This window comes from Salvia miltiorrhiza, chromosome 2 (assembly GCF_028751815.1).
Source record: "Salvia miltiorrhiza cultivar Shanhuang (shh) chromosome 2, IMPLAD_Smil_shh, whole genome shotgun sequence".
Classification (NCBI taxonomy): domain Eukaryota; kingdom Viridiplantae; phylum Streptophyta; class Magnoliopsida; order Lamiales; family Lamiaceae; genus Salvia; species Salvia miltiorrhiza.
This window is the reverse complement of record NC_080388.1, coordinates 2,266,272-2,288,507: the sequence shown is the minus strand read 5'-3', so window position 1 is coordinate 2,288,507 and position 22,236 is coordinate 2,266,272. Positions and strand designations below refer to the sequence as shown.

At 37.2% G+C, this 22,236-nt stretch overlaps 3 protein-coding genes and 1 long non-coding RNA gene across 5 annotated transcripts in view; 1 reads left to right on the top strand and 3 right to left on the bottom strand.

The window, feature by feature from the left end:
- LOC131012585 (protease Do-like 7) overlaps window positions 1-22,236 on the top strand; it is a 498,535-nt gene that overhangs the window by 394,280 nt on the left and 82,019 nt on the right. The gene's annotated exons all lie outside the window — the stretch shown is intronic.
- Window positions 222-1,613, bottom strand: LOC131007599 (phenolic glucoside malonyltransferase 1-like). The gene has a single exon (XM_057934505.1). The coding sequence runs from the start codon at window positions 1,611-1,613 to the stop codon at window positions 222-224; it is 1,392 nt and encodes a 463-aa protein (XP_057790488.1).
- Window positions 2,631-16,164, bottom strand: LOC131012591 (malonyl-coenzyme:anthocyanin 5-O-glucoside-6'''-O-malonyltransferase-like). The gene is made up of 2 exons (XM_057940574.1): window positions 15,659-16,164; window positions 2,631-3,581 (listed from the first exon to the last, which is right to left on the bottom strand). The coding sequence occupies exons 1-2, from the start codon at window positions 16,151-16,153 to the stop codon at window positions 2,697-2,699; spliced, it is 1,380 nt and encodes a 459-aa protein (XP_057796557.1). The 5' UTR covers window positions 16,154-16,164; the 3' UTR covers window positions 2,631-2,696.
- On the bottom strand, window positions 17,570-21,745 carry LOC131012608 (uncharacterized). 2 transcript variants are annotated; one of them, XR_009097395.1, is made up of 3 exons: window positions 20,495-21,745; window positions 18,307-18,369; window positions 17,570-17,798 (listed from the first exon to the last, which is right to left on the bottom strand). It is a non-coding gene; the product is annotated as an uncharacterized LOC131012608 (long non-coding RNA). The 2 variants fall into 2 exon arrangements; XR_009097396.1 differs by having other exon boundaries at window positions 17,570-18,369.

Here is a 22,236-nt window from a genome sequence, read left to right as displayed (position 1 = left end):
GAATGAAAAAATTTCAACTCTAATTCTAAATGTTTGGATTTCGGGCTAGCCAGCCCATCAAGGTAGTCAGACTCGAAAAGTTTGGTGGATGGATGTAGTATAAGTTAATAAGTTTAGTATTCACTAATTTCATACAAATACTATAGTTTACTAACATTTTAGGAAATTAACTATATGAAAAAGCAACATGAAATACAACATAAAAAAAAAAAAAAAGAGACTTATAGCATTTTTAGGTTTGCAGTAGGATCGGAGATAGACTCCTCACTCCCATCCGACTCTAAAACTCGCTTCATATCACCGAAAACACGTTCAAAAACATCCATTTCAGCCTTCTTCCTCGACACCCCAATCTCGAATCCACCCTCAAAATCCCTAGATTTGCAGAGAGAAATCGACATATCCCTATCAATATGCACGAATTCCTGCTTCTTCGCCTTCCCCCACCCGAAATCAGCTTCATAAACATCAAATCTCGGCGATCCGGCCACCGATACCCTCCATTGCCCACTGTATTTTCTGAAATCCAACGGCCAATCTGCGCTCTCCACCACTCCGCGATCACTCTGCAAAATTCTTCGACTCGCCTCTCGTATACTCTCCACAGCAACCACAAATCCGCCCTCCTTCCTCAACGATCCACGCCGCGATCCTGCACGCACGAAAACTAAGCAGTTTCCGAAGTAGGATTCCGGCAGCGGCGGATTCAGACGTCCACGGCAGTTTGCGGCGAAGGAGAAGTAGACGATCTCGTCGTCGTCGTCGTCGGGAGCAGCCGCTGCTTTCAACGAACAAATCCAAGCGTAAGCAGAAATAACCGTGAAAGATGAAACCGCGCCTAAATTAGGCGTTTTGGCGTAGACGTGATTTTTGAGGATTTCGATTTGATTTTTGGTGAGGAGAAGGGTTGAACGGATTCTGTTGATAGGAAATTCAACCACAGATGGTGATATATCGAGATGCGGATTTCGATTTTTGACGAATTTCCACGCGATTGAATCCAATTTCTCTGGATCTTCAACAAGAGCTCGATCGAAAACCGGTAAATGCTCTTCAGCGTCTCTAGATCTGTTTGCGCAGCCCCACGACTTCACAAAATTAACGATGCTGCTCCCGTCGGCGACGGCGTGATGATTGGTGATGCCGATGCAGATCCCTTGGCCGGCAAACAGCGTGATCTGAAGAGCGACGACGGGGAAGACGACGAAGTCGGCGCAGCGAGTAGCGAGGGGCAGCTCAGGGACGCATTCGTAGAAGTGATCGGCGACTCGTTGATGGTGTGAAGCGAGATAGTGAAGATCTTGATCGGATTGAGCGGCAATTAGAGAAACAGAGTCTCCAGCAACGCAACGGATCATGGGGCTGCCGGAGTTTAACAGGAGGACTACGTTTCCGGCGAGGGGGAGGAAGTGTGCGAGAGTGAGGGAGAGAGAATTTTTCAGCGATGGAAGGATGTGTTCATGGAAATAGAGGTCTGAGCAGGGGAGATCGAAGAAGATGAGTCTCTTTGTGGGATCAGATTGTAGGAATGGAATGTCGAAGTGTGTTAATGGGGTGCAGAATTGTCTTGAAGAAGAAGGGTAAATTCGGCAGTTTTCGAGCTTGATCGCCATTGGAATACAGTGATTTCAGCTTCAAGGTTTGTTGACTCCATAGAGAGTATAAATGGACGGATATACCCCTGCATTTGACCTAATCTCACTTATTTTATTACTACTTTTTATAGAGAGGACAAAAATCACTAGTTGTCATTGCTATAATACTTTGGGAAAAAATATTTGAAAAAAATAACATAATTTTGTTTAAAGATGGTCTCTAGTCATATTCCGCATGTGTGCGGATGGATCTAAACAATAGTCTTGGAATAAATTTTAATACAAGTGGTTGAATTTATCGTGAGTTGATAAAATTCAACTTTAAAAGTTAGTGGTAAAAATGGTTCACTAATTGTACAATTAGTGAGTGGAGAAGATATTCATCATATACTATACAGAGAACCGATCACCTACCCACCGTGGACAAGCATAATGTGTCCATCACTGATGTGGTAATTTTAATTTGGAAAGAGAATTAACATATCTTACTATAATTAAAATTATCTTAAATCCACCGCCACCGCCTCCTTTAAATTGTCGATTGAATCGCAGAGGCACGACCGCCTCCTTCGCCTTGAAGCCCCCCATTAAATCTCTTAAATCTCTTAGTATTTCTTTTTTCTCATTTTCCTCATTCTATATCCACCACTTAACCACGTTAATCAATTTAAAATTACAATAAAAATGCTATCATTATTCCACTCACTATATTTGTATCAATTTATTAAAACTTAGGGGCATTTTTTATAAATGGAGGGAGTACTATTTTTTGGTAAACTAATATGTGAACTTTCAATAATTTGTAATTGGCCCCAAATAAACTTTCGACGACCATCAATCCTATGTCGACACCAAAATTTATTACATGGCATTTCAGTCAATAATTAAAATATTGTGTTTTTTTTATATAATATTAAAGGATGTTGTGTTTTAGTTTCAATTAATAATTCATTGTTGAAGTCGATGATTTTCATAAATATTTAGATTTCATTATTCGATTAATAATGATTATATTAGAATTAATTTTCATTCTACAATAATTAATTTTAAAGTATTAAATTTGAGATTGATACATAAATCGGACCTTAAAATCATTGAATCTCAAAGTCCCTCACGAAAAACTAGTTCAAAAGCATCCATTTCAGCCTTGTTCCTCGACAACCCAATCTCAAATCCACCCTCAAAATCCCTAGATTTGCCCAACGAAATCGATCTCTCCTCCCCATCAAGATGCATGAATTCCTGCTTCCTCGCCTTCCCCCACCCGAAATCAGCTTCGTAAACGTCAAATCTTGGCGATCCAGCCACTGATACCACACATTTTCCACTAAATCTCTTGAAATCCAGCGGCCAATCGGCGGTTTCGAGGATTCCCCCATCGCTATACAGATTTCTTCGAATCGCCTCTCGTATACTCTCCACAGCAATCAGAAATCCGTCCTTCTTCTTCAGCAATCCGCGCCGAGATTCTGCAATCACGAAAACTAAGCAATTTCCGAAGTAAAATTCCGGCAGCGGCGGATCTAGACGTCCACGGCAATCTGCGGCGAAACCGAAGTAGGCGATCTCATCTTCGTCGAAAGAGCCCTCTGCTTTCAACATACAAATCCAAACGTAAGCAGCGATAACCGTGAAAGATGAAACGTCGCCCAATTCAGGCATTTGAGTGTAAACATGATTTTTGAGGTTTTGCACTTGATTTTTTGTTAGGAGAAAAGTTGAGCGAATTCTGTTGGTGGAAAATTCCACCGAAGAGGGTTGCTCGATTGGAAGATTCCGATTTCTAATGAATTCCAAGGCGATGGAGTCTAATCTTTTTGGATCTTCAACCAAAGTTCGATCGAAAAGTGGGAAATGTGTAGCAAGTGTTTGATGAAATGCTTCAGTGTCTCCGAATCTGTTAGCACAACCCCACGACTTCACAAAATTAACGGTGCTGCTCTCGTCGGCGACGGCGTGATGATTGGTGATGCCAATGCAGATTCCCTGTTGCATATAATCATAGTATTTAGGGTACTTGGTGTATAAATACATGATTTTTATTCATTTTTTGTAATTAACATGAACTCTAAATCTTAATTATAAATACACGATTTTTACTCACTTTTGGTATTTAACATGAACTTTAAAACATAGTTATAAATATGTTTTTATAACTATGGATTTTATTTTCTTCAAACTTCGGATTTTCGGATCGGATCGCATCACACAAAAATCCGATCCGTAATCCGAATGCTCACCCCTAATCTTAGCGCAAAATTGTCCACGTCAAGATTCAAGCATTCCAAGTCAGCTTTACTTTGAGAAAAACGAATCAAAAATTGAATAAGTTTAAAGTTCATGTATTTATAACTATATTTTTAAATTCATGTTAAATACCAAAAGTGAGTAAAATTCATGTATTTATAACTAGGATTTAAAGTTCATGTTAAATATCAAAATTGAATTAGAGTGGATTTTTAAAATGGCCACTTTCATATTGTAAAATTAAAAATTGTCCACTAAGATAAAAATATTTAAAAATGGCCAGTGTTACCAAATACCCTTCACATTAAAAATTAAAAAAATATCCACTTCATTTTACCCTTTAAATATCACCCATTTAAAAAATTCTGCAATTCACAATCAAAATTTTTTGGTTTTGAATTCGCACTGGTTCCAGTCAAATTCACAACCAGAATTTTTTGTTTGTGAATTCACAACCAGTCGAATTCACAATCAAAATTTAATTCACAATCAGATTTTTTTTTTGTTGTGAATTCACAACCAGAATTTTTTGGTTGTGAATTCACAACCAAAATTTAATTCACAATTAGTTATTCACAATCAAAATTTTTTGATTGTGAATTCACAACTAGAATTCAATTCACAAACAAAATTTATTTTGGTTGTGAATTCAAAGTAGTTGTGAATTTGAGTTTTTAAAGTTTGAATTCACTTGTGAATTCGAGTTTTAGATGTGAATTCATAGATCTGATTGTGAATTCTAGAATATTAAGCTTTGAATTCATAAATCTGGTTGTGAATTCAAGAACATTAAAATTGTGAATTGAATAACTTTTTCATACCCATTCCATGGGATGAGATCCGGTGTCCCACAATTTTATGTGTGCCACTGTGTCCCATGCTTATATCTATTATTTTAAAAATATTTTTTATAAAAATAAAATTTATTATGATACTATCAATTATATTTAATTTTTATTTTAAAAAATTAGATTTTTTAAAAAGTATATACCATGACTTTGAATTTATCAACCTATTATTAACTAATAAAAGTGAAATTAAATGATAAAAAATAATTATATACCCTAAATTGATGGAATAAACCCTAGTTAATAATCACAAAATTAAACTAAAGCATATAAAATTGAAATTGAAGCAAAAATATATAAGAAAATAAATAAAATTAAAAGTGGGACACAGAGTGGGACATAAAGTGTGGTACACTGAATCTCATTCGCCCATTCCATATACGTGAATCACCCTAAATAGGTGGTCCCAATGAAGAGATACATGAATTAAAAAGCAAATTAAAGAGATAAAATAAAAACATAAAGATAAGTTGGCTTCTTCACATGTCTTGATCCTCACACGAGAAAAACTGATAAATAAAGACTAACTCAGCACTTTTATTAGCATTTTCTTCTCCCATTTGATTAATATTCTCCACATTCAAGTCAACAGCTCATCTCCCAAACTCAACGTGAGCCCCAAAGCGACAGACCTTAATTCCTCACATTCAACACCAATTTCTTCCACCAAATCAACTGTGTTCGTGACATTCTACCACAAATCACGACGCACCACTGCGCATATGATGCCCGGGGACGAAGTACGGAGTGATCACCGGCGCAAAGAGACACGGACAAGGAACGGCTCCAATTAAGGTTTCCAAGCGGAGGGGCGCATGGATGAACCGAAACACACCCGAACGAGAGGGATTCTGAGAATATGCAGATATGGGACTGCATATTTGAGGAGAGCTTAAATGATTTGATAGGTGCTACTCATATCAACAAGATGCATCTTCTCTTCTGGTGCCCACGTGGAAGAAACTCCAAAGTTAAGCGTGTTTGGCTTGAAGCAATTCCAGGATGGGTGACCCCCTGGGAAGTTTCTCGGGGAGTGTGCGAGTGACGACAAAACACGCTAGAAAAGACTCGTGTTGGTCTGTGGGGACAGCCGTCAAGTCTGGAGCCGGGATGTTACAGGTGGTATCAGAACCGAACCTCTCCCAGTACGGTGTGGTTTGGGGACGAACCAAGCAGAAGCTGGTGGGCCTGTGACGCCCGGGGACGAAGTACGAAGTGATCGCCTGTGCAAAGAGGCACGGACAAGGAGCGGCTCCGATTAAGGCTTCCAAGCGGAGGGGCGCAGGGATGAACCGAAACACACCCGAACGAGAGGGATTCCGAGAATATGCAGGTAAGATGCATCTTCTTTTCTGGTGCCCACGTGGAAGAAACTCCAAGGTTAAACGTGTTTGGCTTGGAGCAATTCCAGGATGGGTGACCCCCTGGGAAGTTTCTCGGGGAGCGTGCGAGTGAGGACAAAACACGCTAGAAAAGACTCGTGTTGGTCTGTGGGGACAGCCGCCAAGTCTGGAGCCGGGCAGCGCCAGCGATCTGCAACAAAGGCTTCCAGCGCGACAGAGATCCGCTGCCGCTGTGCGTCACGGTGGTAGTGGTTCACTGTGCGGCGGAGGCGGAGGCGGTGGTCGGCGACTATGGAGTGGCGGCGAGGACAAGAAGAAGAGGAAGAGGGAGAGGGAGAAAGAGAGAGAGAAGATCGACGGTGTATCTATGCAGGCAGCACCCGTGGCGGAGGAGGATCCTACGACGGTGTAGAAATCCGGCGAGATCGATCTCCGGCGCATTTGGGGGAAGCAAGCTTTTGGAGTTTTGGTCGCAGACGAGGGAGAGAGAGAGTGACGTGAAGGTGAAGAGAGAGAGAAAGAGAGAGAGATAAATGAGTGGCCATTTTTTAATAGGGTATTTTTGACTTTTTGTTCAAAAACTGGCCATTTTTTTATTATTTTTATATGATAGGCTAGATTTTAATTTTACAATATGAAAATAGATAGTTTTATATATTAGCTCATTGAATTTACGTATTTAATTATACTAGTGAGTAACTTTGTCGAATTTTGGAAATCGAAATTGAAATCGTACTTATATAAACATAAGAAATTGAAATACAAGACACAATCTAAACTTACAGTTTAATTAATAAATCATTCATCATGGTGAACCGTATTCAAATGTGCAGCAAAGAAAAAGAAAATGAAAAATAGAAAGAAATAGAAAAAGCAATAAAAAAAGAAGTGAATTACGAGTGATAGACTGTCAAGATGCACCCCCAATATCATTGGGATGCTCTGATGTGTATACGTTGGCAAAAAAAATTACAAATAATACTCCCTCCATCTACGAAAATGAGTACTCATATTTTCTTTTTCGTCCGTCCATGAAATGAGTACCCATTTTTTCTTTTTCGTCCGTCCACGAAATGAGTACCCATTTTTTCTTTTTCGTCCGTCCACGAAATGAGTACCCATTTTCGTTTTTAGCAAGTGTACCTCACACATCTCTTTAATTAATACACTCAAAAAATGAGACCCTTAAACTATTCACACTACACTTCATACATTTGCTTAAAACTCGTGTCATCCACAAATGGGTACTCATTTCGTGGACAGAGGGAGTAGTTCATATTAAGATTTAATAAAGAGGTATAATTGTCAAATATATGAACTCTTCCACTTTGCAAAATGAAAAAGGGAAGAATCACACGTACCTAACCTCTTTAAACCTTTGGTGCAAAAAAAAAAAAAAAAAATTATAACCTTTTTTAAACAAGACCAAAGACTCATTTTTATAAGAAACAATGTAGTCGGATGGCCATAATGAAGATTGAAAATTAAATTTTGGCCTCTAATCTTCAAACTACAAAATCTGGCCATTAATTAGGCGGTATGCCTAATATACCCTTTTTACTCGGCCGCTGGGGACTTTGAGCGCTCGCGGGATGCTTGTGGGTGAATAGCGCGACCGCTGGGTGATTGCGCGGCCGCTGGAAGCTTATGAGTGAGTTGCGCGCTCGCGGAGAAAAGTCAGCGCCAGTTGTACGTATGGCACTTATGGCACTAATAGTGCCATAAGTGCCAAGAAAATTATTTTACTTGGTTTTATTTTGGATTTTCGTCATTTTAAACACTTCCCCGTAGGCTTTAGATGTTCCATTTAGGGTTTAGATTATCTATTTAAGATTTAGATGATCCATTTAGGATTTTTTGTTTGTTTGTTTCATGTGCTTCATCTTCTTCATACCATGATTTCTTGATTCTATTGCTGTTGTTTCTGTATTTGTGTCGCACGTATGACACTTATGGCACTATTAGTGTCATAAGTGCCAAAATGACCATTTTACTTGGTTTTATTTTGGATTTCCGTTGGCACTTATGACACTAATAGTGAAATCTTGGCACGCGACCCGCGTGCCTGATCATACCCGGTCCGCCTCATTAAGGGTAAAAACGTCCAAAATCAATAAAAATGGTCAAATTTTATGTTTTTTCAATGAGTGACCATAAATTGTGTTTTATGCTTCATTTTGACTATTTCAAAATTTTACTCTTTTTATTATATCCAACGAAACGTTAACAATAGATGCACTAGCTTTTGGTTTTATATTTATACTTTAAGGGTGTGTTCTCTTTTATTGTAAATTTATATATTTATACTTTAAGTAAGGATCGACTGAGAATCCTCAACAATTTTTCACTTAAATCAAACATCATAATAGTAGAGGATTACACATATATTGCCCATTGATTATACTTTTTACTATAATTGTAATCCGTCGAATTTTGATGGAAAATCACTTTACAGTATAAATTATAAATATGATTTTAAAAAAATAAATTAATATTTTATTTTAGTGCGATAGTATTTGATAACTTGTTGGAAGAAGTATATATTAGAAGACAAATAAAATTATAATAGAAAAATAGATTTAAGAGAATGTTTCTTTGATTTTTTTTTTTTTAAATTTAATTGTTTACAAAGTTTATCAATGTACCATATTCCTAACAAACCTAACTACAAAGTGATTTTAAACCATGTTCTCGTCTCAAACTCAAATAATAATATACGCTTATAATACTCGAATTTATTTAAATTTATGAATAAAAGTTGCTAGAATGATTGTTATGTGTTTCAATACAGATTAAAAAATAGGGAAAAATTTTCTTGGACATGTTGGTTACTGTTTGCACCACTTTAGAATTTAAAAAATAACATAAGAAAAGATTCAACAATAAAGAAATTTCACGTAGGCATGTCGATAAATATTCGAATTTGACTATAATGTATATATATATATATGTACTCATCCTAAATTCGATTAGGTATCTGGTTCAGTTTGAATTTATAAGTATCATATTTCGTTCAAAATATGCGTACATATCTAGAATGAAATGATCAACTTAAATATTTCATTTAGTAAAAATATCAATTATGAAATGTATCACAGCCTATACTCATTTCAACTCGTTTAAAATTTATATACATGTATTTATCCCAACCTTAGTAAGTAATTTTATTACCAATTCTCGTCAAATTCATAGTAATGGATATTAATCCACCAAACCCGGTCTAGAATGAAATGATCAATTAAAATATTTCTTTTAGTTAAAAAGATCAATTATAAAACCTATCCCTACCTATACTCATTTTATCAATTATATTATACTCCCTCCGTCCCGCGAGTCTTGACACGTTTGGGTTCGGCACGGGAATTAATGAGTTATAGATTAGTGTTTTAAGTGTGTAATTAATAAAGTAGGAGAGAGAAGGTAATAAAAGTAATAAAGTATGAGAGAGAATATAATAACCAGGGGGCTTAGCCCACTGGCCACCGGGTCCTCACTTAAGTGAAGTGACCCGGGTTCGATCCCTCTTGGGAGCGAATTTGGAGATTGGAGATATAAGGTGGATTTGGTGAATGGGAGAGATAAGGTGGTTCTTGGAGTGGATGGGGAACTAATTCTAACATCTAACATGACTTTGCCCGATAAAAAAAAAAGGAGAGAGAATATAATAAAGGTGATAAAGTAGGAGAGAGAAATGTAATAATTATTGCCCAAAAAGGAAACGTGTCAAGATTCGTGGGACGGCCCAAAATGGAAAACGTGTCAAGATTCGTGGGACGGAGGGAGTAGTTCATTTTTCAAAATTGATCAAGCTCAAGCCTATCCTAACCTTTTTAAATTAAGGGTTAATAGCCGAAAAATACACGAACTATCACGGAATTTGCAAATTGCACATGGCCTTCAAAAATAGCCTCAGAATACATCACCTTTTAATTTTGTTGCAAATTGCACACGCGTTGACCATCACCTTGATCGGTGTTGACGTGGCACCGGAATTTTCAGACGTGGACTCACCGGAATTCAAAACGACGTTGTTTTGAGTGAGTATAAATAAATAAAAACAAAAAAAACAAAAAAACAAAAAAAAGGAAAACGTCGTTTCTGCTCTCTCTCTCTCTCTCTCTGCAGATCCGTTCTTCATTCACCGGCGTTGATGCCGAGCACCACCGCCACCTTTTCCAGACGCACCACCGCACAACATCAGCGTCGCCCTCTCCACCCCCCTCCCCCCAAAAAACCTAATTATTTGAAAATCTGCAAATTTGGAATTCGATTTTGAAATTGGATCTGCAAATCTGAAAATCGATCTTGAAATCGATTTTGAAGATGTCGTTGGGTGGTGGAAATCGATTTTGAACTCGATTTTGAAGCTGGCGTTGGGTGGTGGAAATCGTTTTTGAAGCTGGTTGAACTCGATTTTGAAGCTGGTGGAAATCTGGAAATTGATTTTGAACTCGATTTTGAAGCTGGTTTGGTTGGTGGAGGCGGCGCGAACTGGGTGGTGAGGACGGCGTCGAAGTCTCCTCCGCCGCTTACCTGCTGCTTCACCCCCGCAGCCCCCGCCGCCGCTGCCGCCGTCTCCGCCTCCGCCGGGTGGTCCTACTCGAATCGACGGTTGAACGGCGCTGCTCCCATCGCGGTTGATGTCGGAGAGGCGTTCCTCGCCGGAGAAGCAGGGAGCAGCTCCAGATCTGGAAGGATGGAGGTGGAAAGGGAGAGGCAGCGGTTGAACGGCGCTGCTCCCGTCACGATTGATGTCGAAGAGACGTTCCTCGCCGAAGAAGCAGGAGACGGCTCCAGATCTGGAAGGGTGGAGGTGGCGGTTGAGTGGAGGAGGGAGGCGGCAGTGAGGATTTTTTTTTTTTAATTCTTCAAAATATCAAAACGACGTCGTTTTGCCCACGTGGCTTGCCAGCGTGTAAAAAAAGCCACGAGTAATGCCATGTAATGTTAAATATTGTCCACGTCATCGCCGGTCAAACTTAAGTGCTGCCGGAACTTTCACCGTGTGCAATTTACGACTAAATTAAAAGGTGGTGTATTCTGGGGCTATTTTTGAAGCTCATGTGCAATATGCAAATTTCGTAAAAGTTCGTGTATTTTTCGGCTATTAACCCTTAAATTAATATCAATTTTATCACCAAAACTTTTCTCCACCGACTCTAGATGTGATGTGGTGTATGGTGACATCATGTTATTTTGCCACATGCATACCTTATTTTTTTGTCAAAATTACATGTCATCATTTGACGCGACACATCATGATTCAATCACCCGAATGAGCTTCGATGATAGGATTGATCTAAAGTTAAAAGATTGAATATATTCAATAAATTATATGAAAAAAATACATAATACAGAACCGATCAAACAAGTAAAGGTTGCGATAAATTTCATAATTATACTATTCGAAGCCATTTAAAATTTATATTTATGTATTTGTCCCAACCTCGATTAGTAATTAAATAATTTACTATCAGTTCTCGTCAAATTCATAGTAATACATATTAATATGTCGAACTCGTTTAAAATTTATCAAATTCCATCCAAACTTTTGTTTAATTTGTATGAAATTTATCATCAAAACTCTTTTCTAACAACTAAATGATAATGTGGTGTTGTGTAGGGTGAATAGTTTTAAATTATTTTTAAATAATCAACTTATTTTAAAATAATTTTATATGTCCTAAGACGTGAATAGTTTTCACTACCGGTTCTAGTCAAACTCATATTAAATTATTAATACATACTAATCTATCGAACCCATTTAAAAATTCAAAACTAGATAATGAAATATAAGTTTTAACAATTATGGTGCAATAATAGTATAAATAAGAAAATATTGAAAATAAATTCAAAATATAAATTTAGAATTTTTAGAATTATTAAACCAATTTAGATGGACTAATTATGCTAATCAAACAAATTAGGTTAATTGTACAAATAACATTAATTGATTGTTAATTACATGAATATATAATATATCCAAAATTTCAACACAATCATATATTACTCTTAATTAAATAATCGACTCATGGACTATGGTTAAAGGAAAAAAAATTAATATCTTTATATACATACTCCCTCCGTCCCACGAATCTTGACACGTTTTCCTTTTTGGGCCGTCCCACGAATCTTGACACGTTTCCTTTTTTGGTAATAATTATTACATTCTCTCTCATACTTTATCACCTTTATTATATTCTCTCTCCTACTTTATCACTTTTATTACCTTCTCTCTCCTACTTTATCAATTTTATACTTTATTAATTACACACTTAAAACACTAATCTACAACTCCTTAATTCTCGTGCCGAACCCAAACGTGTCAAGACTCGCGGGACGGAGGGAGTACTATATCCATAATACACACATATGTACACACACACACATGATTATAGTATATGTAGGTTTATTGATTATTTTGGTGTATATGTATTTATGGGCATTTATTTGAGTTTAAATTTTCTAGGTAACTATTTTAGGGCAATTTGCAAAAATAGGCTAATTTTTTCGGACTCGCAAAAAGTACTCAATTACTTTAAATTTCGGCATTCGTGAACCACATTTGGACCTAATTGAGCTATTTAGGGCTGCATTAGAGCCCAAATATGGGCTCAAATGTGCTCTTTTCACACCGAATTGGATCCAAATGTGACCCAAAAACATCAAAATTTAAAACAATTGGCATACAATTCCAAAAACAATTGGCCTATTTTTTAAAATAACCCTAAGATAGTGGCGTAAAATTTTAAAACTTTTTAATTTTATTCAATGTATATTTATATATTTAAAGTGGATAAAATGTAGATCTAGATATATAATACAAGAATAAAGAAACATGTGGATTTATTGATTGCTTGATTATAGGCATTCATTTGTAGTCAACACATACATATATACTCCCTCCGTCCCATTATTCATGACACATATTCCTTTTTGGGCTGTCCCAACCTATATGGCACATTTCCTTTTTTGGAAAAAATCAGGGGGCATTTAAGCATTAATATATTCGCTAATTATCCACCTAATCACTAATTATCCACCTAAAACTCATTTCCTACTTCTTCTTCTCTCTCTCCTTCCCCCACCTACCAGCCGCCTCCCTTCTCTTCTAAAATTCTCGGCCACCACCGCCCGTCGATCTGCCGCCTCCACCGCCACCACCGCCCGTCGATCTGCCGGCCACCACCATCATTTCCTCTCTTCCTCTATTCTCAGTTTCTCATGCACCCACTCAACCAGTGAACCCAAATCCTAAGTCTTCTCTCGTCGCCTCCACCTTTCTCTCTCCGTTGAAGAGCGTCGCCGCCGGCTTCGCTCTCCCCTCTCTCGCCAATTTTTTCCGCTCGATTCCCGGTGACGACAGCCAACCTCCGCCGCGCCCAAGCCCCTGCCTCCCTCTCTGATCACTCCATCGCGCCTCCTCCATCGTCGACGAAATCTTCAGCCCCACCGCTAGGAGACGCAGCAGCGGCGCGGTCCGCCTCCACCCTCGGCTTAGCCCCTTTCCGCCTCCACTCTAGTTTCTGGATTTTCAATTTTTGTCTTCAATACTTGGGTTTCAATGTTTGTGGGTAGATCTGGTTTTGATATTTGTTTCGATTTTGGTTTCGATACTTGTGAACTTGTGGATTTTGATTTTTGTTTGTGGATTTGGATTTGTGGATTTTTGTTTGTCGATTTTGCATATTGTTTGTGGGTTATGCTGGTGAATCGAGCTGGCCGACGACGGAGGCATCGGCGGTGGCGACTCTCCACCGCGAGCCCGGCGGCGCTGGAGGATGAAGGAGGCGGCGGTGGCCGTTCTCTGTCTCCGGCACAAAGGGCGTACACCCTGTTCCGAACGAGAGGCGGAGAGAGAGAGATGGAGAGAGGGAAAAGGGAAGGGAGAGAGAGGTGACAGGGGGAGGACGGAGAGGGGCTGACGACAGAGGCGCTCGCCGGCGGCGGCGCCGTGTACCAGTCCGGCGACAGAGAGCCAGGCCGGCGAGAGAGAGACAGGCCGAGAGAGGAGTGACTGTGCGTGTGTGACTTGTTAATTAAAATAACACTAAACATCTAATTCCCTTAATTCTACTCTTCTTAATCTCCGTGCCCAACAGTGTTGTCCCATAAATAATGGGACTGAGGGAGTAATAAAAATGAATAAAAATTAGAATTAAGTAGAATTGAGAGATTTTAAAATGGTGGGATTTAGTGGTGCCATATAGGCAAGTCCTATAATCATATTCTATATAAGATTAATTTGTTAGTAAAATTTATTTCATGATTAGATAAATATTTAATACGAATATACAAAATTGGGTTCAATAAGAATTTTAATAAAATAAATATAAGGATTGAATGTGGACCATCTAGTGGTTTTTTGGGTAAACAAGTTCCAACTTACCCAAACCCAACACTCTGTACATACTATTAGATAATGACATCTGAATATACATAAATAGAATTATTGATTAATTATTTAGTTAATGATTATTATATTGGTTATAAATTAATATACTATTTATATAATAAAGTAGAAGTAATTATTTTTGAAAATTCATAGTTGTTATTATATATTACTCCCTCCGTCCACGAAAGAGCTTCTTATCTTTCCTTTTTGGGACGTCCACAAAAAAACTTCCCACTTATTTTTGGATTATACCCCACCACTTATAATTACTCTTACTTTTCACTTTTCACAACTCTCAATATTAATTATAACACTTTTTCACTACTCTCAATACACTCAACAACATTTTTTGTTAAAACTCGTGACATTCCCTCCTAGGAAGTTCTTTCATGGACAGAGGGAGTATTATAAATAGATAAGGAATATTTAAAAAGAATAATTATTCAAATCACGCTACTTAAGTCCTAAAAGCCTCTCATGTTCAGTGTATCACGTAAGCGCTAAAAGCCTATAGTATTATGGCTCAAAGTCTACAAGTCCACTATTCTATATTAAAGAATAGGATATTGGTGTGCGTGTGTTGGCCTAACAATAGAAGGTTAATGTCCAAGAACTGATATCGTGGGTTCGAGTCCTGCGTCGCGCGGTCTTTGAATTTCTTTATCTAATTATATAATTTATCAATAAAAAGAGAAAAAAAATTGATTCTATTTAATATTTTTATTTACTTATATATTTAAACATGTTTAATTTCAATATACGTTGAGCATCGCAAAGATGAACGTAGTAGTTAAAAATGAAGAGGGGAAAAGATTGAAGAGCTCAAGGAATTAGAAGAATTCTCTACAAAGTTTTCTCCAACATTCAAATTATTTTTCAAATATTAAAGGTGTTCTTGGTCGAGGAAATTATCGCGTTCTTCGCCAGAATCATCAAATAATGCAATCCATCGCCATAATCATCAAGATGAAAACCCTCTGCATTAACATGTAAAACTCGAAGAATCGTTTAGCAAATCAAATTCAACGTTCAATCCCAAAACAAGACTACTGACGAAGTACTTCGGCTCGACGTTATGAAATCCAAACATGAACATTTGAAAAAATCATTCAAGAACAAGAAGCAAACAGAAGAGAAGAATCAAATGGATAAGATGGACATGGCAACCCTAATTTTATATTTGTAAGCATATATTTTTTGTAATTTATTGAACTTCAAAAATTTGTGCACCTGTCCCGCAAACTGTGTGATTTGGATAGCCGCGGCGGGGAAGACGACGGAGGAGTCGGGGCGACGGGCTGCGGGCGGCAGCTCGGGGATTAACTCGTAGAAGTGATTGGCAAGTCGTTGATGGTGCGATGCAAGATAGTGAAAATCCTGATCGGATTGAGCGGCGGTCAGGGAGACGGAGTCACCGGAGACGTAGCGGATGACGGGGCTGCCGGAGTTTGACGGGAGGACTACGTTTCCGGCGAGGGGGAGGAAGTGTGCGAGAGTGAGGGAGAGAGAATTTTTCAGCGATGGAAGGATGTGTTCATGGAAATGGAGGTCTGAGCAGGGGAATTCGAAGAAGATGAGTCTCTTTGTGGGATCAGATTGTAGGAATGGAATGTCGAAGTGTGTTAATGGGGTGTAGAATTCTTGATTGCTGCTGCTGGAGGAAGAAGAAGAAGAAGAAGAAGAAGAAGAAGGGTAAATTTTGCAGTTTTGGAGCTTGGTCGCCATTAATTGGAGCTTAAGATGGTGTTTATTGGGTTGATAGAGTAATTTATATAGAAATTATAGAAGTATAGCATTGCCCATTTTTGAGGAAGATAAGTAGGCCACGTTTGAGATACAATGCTCTTAAAATTTTCAACAATTATTTTAATAAATACTCAATAGAATGAGTGATTGGGTTGTTGCCAATTGTTGTATGGTGGTGCGGGCAGCTTAGTCTATATATATATATATATATATATATATATATATATATATATATATTTTTTTATCACCTAATTCAAATATCAATAATGCTATTTAGACAAAAAATATTCGAACAAAATTAACATGATTAAATACTTTATAAAATAAATCTATACCTATTATAAAATAATCTTGTTTTACAAAATTTCATTTAGCTAATATGTCCCTATTTTTAATCTATTTTATGGACAATATAATATCATGTTATTATGTCCTAATCTTTCTTTTAGTTATTCGATCTCATAATCATGAACATACAAGAATTCCACTCCAATCACAATTCTATCAATTTTCGATAAGATAACATTTATTTATCACATACTATAATTTATTATTCGATTTCAAAAGTTATCAATTTTCTATAAAAAATTATTATATAAATTCAATAAATGTAAAAAAAATAAAGATCAACGAATTGAAATACTATATTATTAATTAAGAGCATCCACATTGGTATTACGTGATAGCTTACTTTATGAGGGGGAGACCACATGGTGTAAAGAGGCTGCATTGAGGTTACATGATAGCCTACATGATTTTTTTAGTTTTGATTTTTATGCTTTTCACTTAAATTTAATTGCTGAAATTTAAATAACACATTTTACTAATAATTAAAATTCCATTAAAATAAAAAACCTAAAAATTACATAAAAAAATTAAAAACATAATTAAAATTACATAAATTAAAATCCTAGTCTAGATAAGCCCACGACGCTTGAGCATTTCTTGGACCATGTGCTCGTAGGCCATCCTTTGTGCATCGCTCATATGCGATGTATCTGTCACGACCGGACTTAATTAAGGATAATTAAACCGGGAAACCATGACTAAGGGAGGGAGATAAGAAGCGGGAGTAGAAAAGGGGAATGAATAAATAGAGAAGGATCATACTTTTCATTAATAACGAAGGAAACATCTAATATATATATAACGAAGGTTTAGTTGCAATGATTCGATTGAACTAGTAAGTTCGGATATTTCCGACTTAGCCATAATAACATAAGACTTCTTTGAGTACGCAGCGGAAGTAATAAGGTTTCTGATTACATGTATGAAGACATTGTCACGACCGAACCTAATTAAGGATTATTAAGCCGGGAAACCGTGACTAATGGAGGGATATTAGAAGCGGGGTAGAAAGGGGATAATTAAACAAAGAAGAATCACATTTCATCATTTAACAAAAGGAATATTTATAATATAACGAAGTTTTAGTCGTATAGATTCAAATAACTAATAAGTTCGGATAACTCCGACTTATCCAAAATAGTATACAACTTCTGAGTACGCAGCGGAATAAGGTTCTGATTACATGTATGAAGACATGTAACCCTAGAGTTCATTAATACATAATAAGACAAAAGAGTCCCGCTCGTCACTTCATCACCATCGGCAGCTGCTCAACCTGCACATTTAGAAATATATGCAGGGCTGAGTACAAAAGTACTCAGTGGGCACATATGCCTACTATGAAATATAACATGCTTCGTAAAGTTGTAAATTGTCATGCCATCATAAACAGTACAGCAAGGGAGTTTTTCTCTAAAAAGGCCCAAGCTTACTAAATTCATTTGTGATTCTTAAAGTTCGTCTGCAGACTAAGTTCTCTTGTAATCTATCATATCTGGAACTGTGTGCCGGAGAGGTGGCCACCTCTCACGGACACTTGACCGGCCAACCCGCTAGATGACTCACGGTCACTGGTGTACACTAGCCCTGGCAGGATAGCTATCAACTGCTCAAGACCCGAATTCGATTACATGATTAAAGTCACATCAGATAGATATCATACTGAAATTTAAACATTTTATGGCAAGACAATATTTGAAATAACTTCAATTAATTTAGTCATGAAATAACTTGCTTGAACGTAACATTTAAACTCATTTGATATATATGAAAGTAATGCCCACCTGATAGCAAAGCTTTGCTACAGATTAGTGACTCCTTGACGAGCTCTTATTCTTGCGCTCGACCTTTAATCCGAGAAAATAACGTAAGACTTTAAATCGAGGGAAAATTCTCAATTAAATGAGAATGCGTAATTAAACTATGCATGAATCTCGTATGCATGAACTATTATTCTGAGATAATAATCAGGGAATTTCTATTGTTAATCCAGGCTATCGGATTTAAACAAAAGCTAAGTCTCGTCTCATGAAGCCGGATAATTAACAAAAATTAATCCGTTCTCTTCGGGGTGTTCTAATCCGTCAATTAAATAAACCCCGCTCCTCGTAGTCAATAGAAAATAAATACTTCAACTTATTCGCTTTATAATCTCATAATTAATCGGGCTTAATAAATAAGAACAAGTAATGTTATAAAATTAAAAAAAATAAAATAAAATAAAAAGGCTCAACATAAGGCACATAAGAATCACAATCAAACATCATCAAAACATGCTCTGCTTTTACACTGACTCAACTTCAAAATTTAATCTGTTCTGACTCCGACATCTCCTGGACTCGAGACTCATACCGAAAGAAAGATCTTCGAGTCTAGTTTCATATAAAAAAAATAGAGTCGAAAACTCCAAGTGGTTTGAGAGATATGACGTTTTTACCACGATCTACCATGTTCGGCAGTTTTGAACAATCGAAAACTTGTATTTTTGAAAAATAGTAAACGTTGTCAAACTGGGCTCAACTTTGGTGGATATCTAAATAACACAATAAGGTTAATACCATAAAAATTTGGAAAGATAGATCACCCAGGAAGCTACTGAAATAAATGACTCTTTTCTCTGTTCTCTGAAATTCTCAGTAGTAATGTGCAGTTTAGGTTTTACATTTTAAAGAAGTATCATACGAAGTTGGAATGGCTTGAAATTTTACCAAGGTACTCAAGACTCATGTAGGGACTTGCTATAAAATTTTCAAAGCTGTTAGACATCGACAAACCGTCGATCACAGTAGGTCAGTAGGCCTACGAAATTCATATTTATAAGTCCTTAAAAATAATTTATATAAATCAAGAATAATAGTTTAATCCCAAAAATATTCATTAAAAGTCCATCCTAATTTAAATAAAGAACGGACCTCATTTAAAATAAATAGTCCCAAACTTGTTACGCACATATACTAAATCTTTCACGAAACATCCTTTAAAATAAACTTTGATACATAGAAAATAATTCAACAACTTGAGCTCTTAAGGGGTTGTTTTACAACAGACACCAAATCTACCTCGGATCTCCAAATGAGGCTCCAAAAGACATTCTGGAAACTAGACATTTCAAGGATCATTCTCCAATTTGAATCGAATGAAAAACAATTCAAACGAGCAAGATATGCCCTCTCAAAGATGGGTATTTAACAAGCAAAAATCTGTAAATTTCATATTTCCAGATTACAACCAAGTCAGTGGGCTTTCTTTAAAAATTCATATCTCCCTTTACAAAACTCCACTGGGAACCCCAAAGGTCAATCTGGAAACTAGGGAGAGATCATAACACTCTCCAGTTGGATTTACTCTAAGAACCTTCATGGTTTAGAAGATATGACTATCTAAAGTTCAGTGCACAAAAAGAGTTCAAGTTTGGCAGATTCAGAACATAAATCGGAAAAACCACTTTAAGCTTCACCAAAAATTCTAAACCTGAACAAGTAAGTTCCCAACATGTCAGTGAATATTCAGTAGAAAGATAGGCTTGAGAATCAAATATTTAAGTCGGCCTTTTCCACCTCAAAGTCGTAGGTTTGTAAAATCTACTGGATGGTACATGGAATAAGAACTAGATTTCAAGAATTTATACCGGTTGTTTCCCTTACTCAAAAATGGTGAGGCCGATGTCAAAAGAAAGATACGGGAGTCTAGAGTGACATATTCAAGTTTCAAAGGTTTTCACCGAGTGAAACTTTACTTATGATCTCCCAAAGATTGTTTACCAAACATGTATTCCAGATGGGCAGTGATGTTTACAAATTCATAAATAAATCATGCGAGCTCTAAATATTCTGAAATTTTACCAAAATATAGAAAATGTATGAAAGATGATACACAATTAATTTGGGAATTTTTGGGAACCGTTTGGATGGCTGGAATCGCCTTGCAAAACACTGCCGGAGCAGTGTGCTTATGGCAGATTCGCTGCCTTACCTCATGCACGGTTTTTCACCCAATAAACTCTAGCTTCGAGTGTTGGGGTACTACTGGACTGGAGCAGCTTGAAATCTTGGCAAAGTAGTTAAGCCAAGTCTTCCTTCTCTTTGTGATTGCTGGTGCGAAATGGAAGGAATGGGTGAAGTGTTGGAGTTGATGGGGAGCAAAGGTAGTGGAGATGGTGGGGAGCATAGGGTAGTGGAGTTGATGGAGTGGGGAACAAAATTAATGGAAAGAAAAAGAGAAGAAAAAGAAAGGAAAAAAAATGTAGAGGAGAATTATTGATGTATTTTCTCTGTCTCGGTGATTCTGTAACTGTAAGATGGATCGTGTGCTCGTATATGCTTGATACTGTTTATTTAAATAAATCTCGTATTTCGACATGTGATTTCTCACTAAAACCGATAAATTATAAAATGAATCTAAATTAAATCCGTAGATTTAATTCGTTCGTTGTTCTGATATCTAAATTAAATCCGCAGATTTAATTAACTTCCTGAGTCGGAAATAATTCACGATCTGAGTAAAAATAAAATCAAATTTCATCTCGCTTAAATAAATAACGTGACTTTGCTAAGTCAGTTATAACTCTGAAATAATATCATTAACTGCTTTAACAATATAAATTCAGGATCATAAGCTGAATTCATATTAGGATAAAAACCGTTTTCATTCACTGATGAACAAAAATAAACACTCATTACTGGATTTAAAATATATAAAAGAGCGGGTCACTACATACTACCCCTCTTAACAAAAATTTCGTCCCGAAATTTGCATATTTCTTCTAAAACAGTTCGGGGTATTTCTCCTTCATTTTGTCTTCAAGCTCCCACGTGGCTTCCTCTTGTCCGTGGTGTCTCCATAAGACTTTCACTGATGTGATTGCCTTATTCCTGAGTTGTTGTACTTTTCGATCTAGAATGACCTCTGGTCTCTCTTCATAGCTCAAGTCTGGGCAAATGATGATCTCTTCTTGGTGGATTATGTGCTTTGGATCGAAAACGTATTTTCTGAGTTGTGATACGTGGAAAACATTGTGAACGTTTCCAAAGCTTGGCGGTAACGCCAACCTATAGGCTACTGGGCCTATTCTCTCCAAAATCTCATAAGGTCCTACGAATCGGGGCCTAAGTTTTCCCTTGACACCAACCTAGTTATCCCCTTGGTAGGAGATACCTTTAGGAAGACCTTGTCTCCTATTTCAAAACATAACTCAGTTCGACGTGCATCAGCGTAAGATTTCTGTCTATCTTGTGCCTCTTTCATTCGCCCTCTGATCTGGCGGACTATCTCAACCATCTCATTGACCATGTCTGGTCCTAAAACTTTTCTCTCACCCACTTCATCCCAATAAAGCGGTGATCTACATTTTCTTCCATATAATGCCTCATATGGTGCCATATCGATAGTTGCCTGGTAACTGTTATTATAGGCAAATTCAATCAACGGCAGCACTGCTTCCCAACTTCCACCTCTGTCTAACACCACTGTTCTCAACATATCTTCAAGGGTCTGAATTGTCCTTTCAGACTGCCCATCTGTCTGCGGGTGGAAGGCGGTGCTGAAATTTAGCCTCGTGCCTAACTCCTTCTGTAAGCTCATCCAAAATCTAGATGTGAACTTCGAGTCTCGATCTGATGTGATTGACACGGGTACACCGTGTAAGCGTACAATCTCTCGAACATACAACTGAGCTAGCTTGTCTGACCCGTGTGTGATCGGTATTGGTATAAAAT

Bases quoted from the DNA above. Each gene is read 5' to 3' on its own strand.
- LOC131007599 (XM_057934505.1), bottom strand. From the start codon at position 1,613: ATGGCGATCAAGCTCGAAAACTGCCGAATTTACCCTTCTTCTTCAAGA.
- LOC131012591 (XM_057940574.1), bottom strand. From the start codon at position 16,153: ATGGCGACCAAGCTCCAAAACTGCAAAATTTACCCTTCTTCTTCTTCT. The intron at 3,582-15,658 runs GTGCACAAATTT...TATATGCAACAG, and splicing joins TCACACAGTTTGCGGGACAG to GGAATCTGCATTGGCATCAC.